At 41.8% G+C, this 6,436-nt stretch overlaps 1 protein-coding gene across 1 annotated transcript; it reads left to right on the plus strand.

The window, feature by feature from the left end:
* Positions 1–246: 246 nt before the first annotated feature.
* On the plus strand, positions 247–5,661 carry LOC119300865 (U3 small nucleolar ribonucleoprotein protein MPP10-like). The gene is made up of 12 exons (XM_037577762.1): positions 247–1,029; positions 1,338–1,396; positions 2,870–3,017; positions 3,087–3,197; positions 3,308–3,445; positions 3,605–3,673; positions 3,765–3,806; positions 3,911–3,979; positions 4,730–4,801; positions 4,888–4,941; positions 5,025–5,166; positions 5,467–5,661. Exons 1-12 carry the CDS (start codon positions 328–330, stop codon positions 5,520–5,522), a joined length of 1,662 nt encoding a protein of 553 aa, XP_037433659.1. The 5' UTR covers positions 247–327; the 3' UTR covers positions 5,523–5,661.
* The last annotated feature ends 775 nt before the right edge of the window (positions 5,662–6,436 follow it).

Consider the following 6,436-nt stretch of genomic DNA (forward strand, 5'->3'; position numbering starts at 1 on the left):
CCGGGTGAGGTGGGACGAAAATAAAACCCGGAACGCGAACTACCAACTGAGACATTACGAGTAGAGATTTTCAAAAGATGGCCATTTTGTGCTGAAATTTGGTCAAAGGGCCAGTTTTGTGATTTTTCACGCGGCCGTTGGAGGGTTATGAGCTTGGAGGGTGAATTTTACATTTGGAGTGGAGTTTGAGGACCAAATCGTATAAAGGACATCGCCGCCTGCGGCTCAACGAGTTAAAACCCTAAAACCCAAACCTGCTCCTCCTGTCTTTCCCAGCGTCGCCTCCACATACTCCAGTCAACCAATTCGCTCCCGGCCACCACGGCAATGGCCATGGATTTGGACGAGCCGCTTGCCGCGGAGAAGGGCGAGGTGGCGCTGCAGCAGCTGCGGGGCGCCGACCCGTCCGTCTACCTCTCCCCGTCCGCCGACCTCGCCGCCGCCGCCCGGGCGGCTCTGAAGCACTTCCACTCCTCGCTCGCCGTCGTCTCCCCCGTGCAGCCGCCCCCGCTCCCCAACCTCCTCGCCGGCCCCAACTTCGACGCCGAGCAGATTTGGTCCCAGAGCGAGCTGCTCTCCCGCCCCCTCCTCCCCCACCTCCACCGCCAGCTCCGCCGCCTCGAGCACCAACCGCCTGCGCAGCCGTCGGCTACTCCTCCGCCGTCCAAGACCGCTGAAGCCGAGGAGGGCCCGTCAGACGAGGAGGAGGATGGAGAGGGTGACGAATCGGAGGAGGAGGAGGATGAGGGTGGCCTGGAGGACACGGATGACGAGTTGGAATCGGGGGAGGGGGAGGATGAAGAAACGGAGGAGCTAGGGGCGAAGGCAGGGAACGGGGTGGAGGACAGGTTTCTGAAGATGAAGGACCTGGAAAAGTTTATGGAGGAGGGGGAGGAGCTGGAGTACGGTGGGGGTTCCAAGGGAGGAGAGAAGAAGAAGGCTAGTGTAAACTTGATGGAGGACGATAGTGATGAGGAGGATGTGGATGAAGATGACGGGGGTGATGATGAAGATGATGACGATTTGGATGTAAGTAATTTGTACTCACACACTCTCTTTATATACATGGAATGATTGTTAGCTCTGATAGAATCTAAGATGTAGAACCATAAGTAATTCATTAAGGGAAGCCAAAATTTCTTATGGATGTGCAATATAAATGACTTAACAGCTAGTGCTAGTTCATGAAATGCATTGCACACATATGTTTATAGCTACTGCATAGACCAATGTGCTCCTTTTGACAGTTATAGTGTTAGATACCACACTTTATTGATGAAGGACATTAACCTGAATTCCTTTCTTCTTAATTTGATTGGTGGCACTATTAACTGTAGTTGGAAGATTTTGAGTCTGATGATGAAGAGGGTGCGGGGAAATCCGGCGGAGATATAAGGTAAGCATTTTATGCTAATCTCAAGTATGCGATTGTGGTGATTGTGAAAATGTGAATCAATTTGTATTATGTGCTCCTTATATCTGTTAAAGTGTGCCACAGCACAGTTCATCGATCATGTGAAGATATGACAATAGTAGCCATGTAGGATTTTAAAATTGCTTGAACAATGCTTCACAACTCTTTCCCAACTTGTAACACATAGAAGATAAATTGATCTATGAAAAAAATCAAAGGGTGGATAATTGGGAATTTCTTATGCATGATATTTATGCACGTTCTAGAAATTCCACACTGTTAATATACAAGATATCACTACATGAGACCTTCCTTTCTTTAGGTGAATAGAAGGGAAGGGAGCCTTCCTTTCATTGACATAGGGGAGAAATTAAGTATTAATACTTGTGTGGAGATGGACTCATATAGTAGAAAAGTAAATAATGAAAAAGAGCCCCGTTTGTACATAATTTGTTGATGAGAGGGAAAAAAACTAGCCTATGAAAAATAGATTTAATGTACAGAAGCTTGCTGCCACCTGTACTGGAGATTTGAAGTAGTAATTTACCTTTGTGGGGTTGCAGTGAAACAAGTCTGAAAAGAACAGAAAAGCATGATTTTGCGTACCACCTAACATAGAAATTAACCAATGAAAAAGTTAGATTTCATACAGAACAACTTTCGTGCCACCTTTACCAAGACAGGGAAAAGGCTATTATCCAATTGCCAACCACCTCCATGAGGGTTCAACAAAAAAAATTCACAGAAAAAGGTGTCACTACTCACTTCTACATAACATAGCAAGTTGATTTTACTGGAGAGATAACCAAGTCGTACAACTTATTTGCTGGTGCAAATGTCCCTGTTGGACAGTCGTAAGCACCCATCTTTTGTAGTGCATGCATTACAGTCCTTTCCTATCCCACCTACATTTGCCCAGTAAAACCTCTACAATCCGGACATGTTCTTTTAATGCCGAGCACATGTGCTCCCTTTTAAGTGTGTGTTTGAAGCTTCAAAAATTCAAAACGGATCTTACATGTACATGTCGGAGCGCACTATGTATCTTCAATGTTTTGTGAAGGCACCACTTGATTTGTGATCTGCACTAAAACGACGACGACAACAACAAAGCCTTTAGTACCAAACAATGTGGGGGGTAGGCTAACTAAAACGACAAGAACGAGAGGCTAAAAAGCAGCTTTATCTGCTCTATTTTTTTGTTGCACAGGCCGCAGAAATGAACCAAGTTTCCTCTCATGCTTCCAAATGTTTTAAACAATTCATGCGCATCGATATTGATTATTCTGTGCACTTGAAACAGTCTGAAGCTTGAGAAATAAAAGAAAATGCAGAATTGAAACTTGAGGTTATTCTATAATCTTCCTTAGGCTGTAGAATAATGTTATATATCATGCATTTTGGTTGCCATGAATTTTGTGTTGTGCTTTTAACCAGCTAAGAGTGTCTTTTCAGGTATGAGGATTTTTTTGAGGAAAGCTGTAAGCAACAAGTCAAGAAGAGAAATGGTTTCACAAAGAAAGTCCACTTCAAGGATGAATTGCATGAAATGGAAGTGGATAACATTGAGAAGGATGATGTAAATGATGGTCCAGCATTAGAGGTACTCATTTCAGTTGAAATAAGTAATGCACATATACTTGTTTATCAACATGCTTTCCCTTCTATGCAGGATGAACAAGGTCTTTCAACTCATGAAAAGGGGCTCTTGAAGATGCGTAACCAAATAGACATAATGGAGAAAGCTAGTCTTGAACCCAGTAAATGGATCATGCAGGGAGAGGTAGCTGATAGCATGTTTTGGAAATGAGACATATTTCTGACTCACAATATTGTGCTAGTAATAGTTAATTACCATTGCAATTGTGTTTTTTAAACGAGTTCCTTTTGTAGGTTGATGCTTCCAGGAGGCCCAAAAATAGTGCCCTGGAAGTGGATCTTGATTTTGAGCATAATGTAAGACCTGCCCCAGTAATCACGGAGGAAGTCACAGCTTCTCTCGAGGAGATGATCAAGAAAAGAATTGCGGAGGTAATATTTTTCTGGATATGTCACTACGTTCGTAACTGGGTCAACACTCAACAGTAGTATACCGGGAAATAGTAGAGTGAAATTGTGAGGAGTTCTTTGGTTATTTCGTTTTGTGACTCTGCTAGTAATATTGAGATAGCTTCTCTTGTTTCCTGACAGGGTCATTTTGATGATGTTGAAAAGCCTTCAACCTTGCCGTATAAAGCTCCAAAGCAGCAAATGGAGATGGTATGGTTTTGATCGGTTGCAATAACTAGAATTCTTTCATGATAACAGTATGATAATTGTGTGATTCACTATTGTTGCTATATTTCAACAGGATGAAAACAAGAGCAAAAAGGGTCTTGCCAAACATTATGAGGTCTGTATTGTCTTACTATGATCTTATTTTAAATCCAAACGAGTTGGTAGATAGGATCAGTTTTAGTATAGTTCATCCACTAACTGATTCTTTTGCTCTTCCAGGATGAGTTTAAGGAAAAAACTGGCATTGCACCTGCCACACTTGCTATTTCAGATGAACTGAAGAATGAGGTGAGCAATCAATTGTTTTTACTAGAAAACCTGAGTGACATTGGATTTACCTATCATGATTACAGTTTTATTCTGCTCTTGTTGGTCTTAATTGTTGTGCAACATCTGATACATCATTTGTGTTGGATTGAAAGATAATGTCCGCTAAAGAGCAAATCTTGCATTGTCTTGTTAGTAAAGGCATGCCAGATGTTATTATATCCATCTAAATTAGCAAGTTTTCATGTTCCCTGCTTGTCCTGGTGACTGTAGTGTCAATATATTCATCATCACTTTTTCGTGGTGCACAAGATGCTTGTCATAGTACGAAGTACTCCCTCTGTCCGATAATATAAGAGCGTTTTTGACACTAGTGTAGGGAGTACAATTTTAATACCGATGCTCAGTGATGGTTTATTGCCATGCGATGGATATGAAGTTCGCTATTGGAATTTCCGGTGTTAGAAAAATACTCCATTTTGTAATGAATGAGAAGAAATGGATTGCTTCAGTCACTATATGCGTTACGTTAAGCATACATATTGCGTAGGTCACACTTGATACTTTACAGTTATCTTTTTTTTTAAGTGCCCTTACTACATTGGCCAACTTGATTTTATGCTTCTGTTTCCTGCAATCTTTCCACCGGTGCTATGTGCATATGTTCTCCTTGTCTTTATTATGATATCAACTATCAGTCTGGCTATGTGGATATTTTTGTGTTACCAAAGTGATACTTCCTGATTCTGACTAACTTCTTATTCAACTCAGGCAAATGATTTATTTAAGAGGATATGCTTGAAGTTGGATGCGCTCTCTCATTTCCACTTTGCCCCAAAGCCGGTATGTGATAGCTCTCTATTAGACAGCAGCGTATAATACCTAAAGTTTGCAATTTTTGGTAAGAAGGACAAGTGTTGTCTTTTCAGGTCATTGAGGATATGTCTATACAAGTTAATGTACCTGCTCTAGCAATGGAAGAGGTACCACAATCATTGTTTTTCTCTCGTGAAGTTATTCTATTTGAGTATTTCATTCATGTAACGACTTGTCTTCCTCCTTGCAGGTTGCACCTGTAGCTGTTTCAGATGCCGCAATGCTCGCTCCCGAAGAAGTTTTTGAAGGGAAAGGGGATATTAAAGAAGACGCGGAGCTTACACAAGCTGAGCGCAAAAGAAGAAGAGCCAACAAGAAGAGGAGATATGCAGGTATTTTTTTTCTCTATTAGGTCTTTGGGGGTTTCACTCGCCTCGATGGCTTTCAAAAAGTCCTCCCAAGAAACAATGAATCCTGCTCTCTACTTCATCACCAGAGTAATTCATGGTTGTATTCAGTTGTATTACTCCCTCCGTTCCTAAATATATGACGTTTTGGTAGTTCTTGAACTACCAAAACGCCATATTTAGGAACGGAGGGAGCAGTATATTGGAAGATTTGGAGTAGCGCAATCGCACACATAGACTGAATTGTGTTGGCAACATGACAAAACCTGCTACTTTGCCATGCAGAATCACACAAGGAGAGGCCAGCCAAGCTGCGGAAAGAGAACTCATCAAATATATAGGAAGCTGCTGCTTACATGCTATGTATTTCGAATCTTTGGGGTTAGTTGGAGGGAGGACCGCCACCAACAATGTAATGCCTTTCGTGATCTGATGCCTGGCCTGCAATTTCAAGGCTCTGATGTAGCCAGTTTTCGAGCTTTCATGCAGTGTAAAAGCATTTCCGTTTAGAATTTTTCATAGGGGAGTGAGTGTTGTCTTCTCGAGTAGCGGGGTTAGCAGTGCTGGAAAAAATGGAATTGAACTCTTGCGAGTAAAAATGGCATGCACTATATTGGTTCAATGCATCGGTGTGTACTTCCGGCACTCGAAGCCGAATTCAACCCAGAAACTGAGCAAAGGTGGTACACAGTTTGACCATATTCGAATACAGTTTGACCATGTTGTACCTCCATAGTTAAAATTTTGAGATTGACTATTGAGCGCGGGAGCATCATCATCATAGTTTTTTTTGTTTTTTTTTTGCTGGGGAATCATCATCATCATTATTGTAAGTTTGCAACCATTTGCTTAGTTCAACTCCAACGGACGCTCATTTTTTTCCGTTTGGATAGCGGCGTCCGGCCGTTTTCCTAGATGCGCTAACCGTTGGGCGCATCTAATCCAGCATGGCTGCCTGGAGCCTCTATGTATACTTTTTTTGGGCCATCGGAATACATTTTTTTATTTCATTCAACGACATATTGATACATTAGAATATACAATTCACCAATTCTTCACTAGGGAAGCGAGAACAAAGAGAACACAGAATCAAAATAAGACACTTCAAAAGGTAACCAACTTTCATAAATGCTCCCACTAGTTGGATTAATATCTTCTCTATATCTTCATTGTTGATCTGCGGCTTTTCGAGTTTGCACACTTATTTCTTGTTCGATTACAAAGAATTCGATGTTGCTTAACATCTAGTCTCACC

The sequence above is a fragment of the Triticum dicoccoides genome, chromosome 5A, assembly GCF_002162155.2.
Source record: "Triticum dicoccoides isolate Atlit2015 ecotype Zavitan chromosome 5A, WEW_v2.0, whole genome shotgun sequence".
NCBI lineage: Eukaryota > Viridiplantae > Streptophyta > Magnoliopsida > Poales > Poaceae > Triticum > Triticum dicoccoides.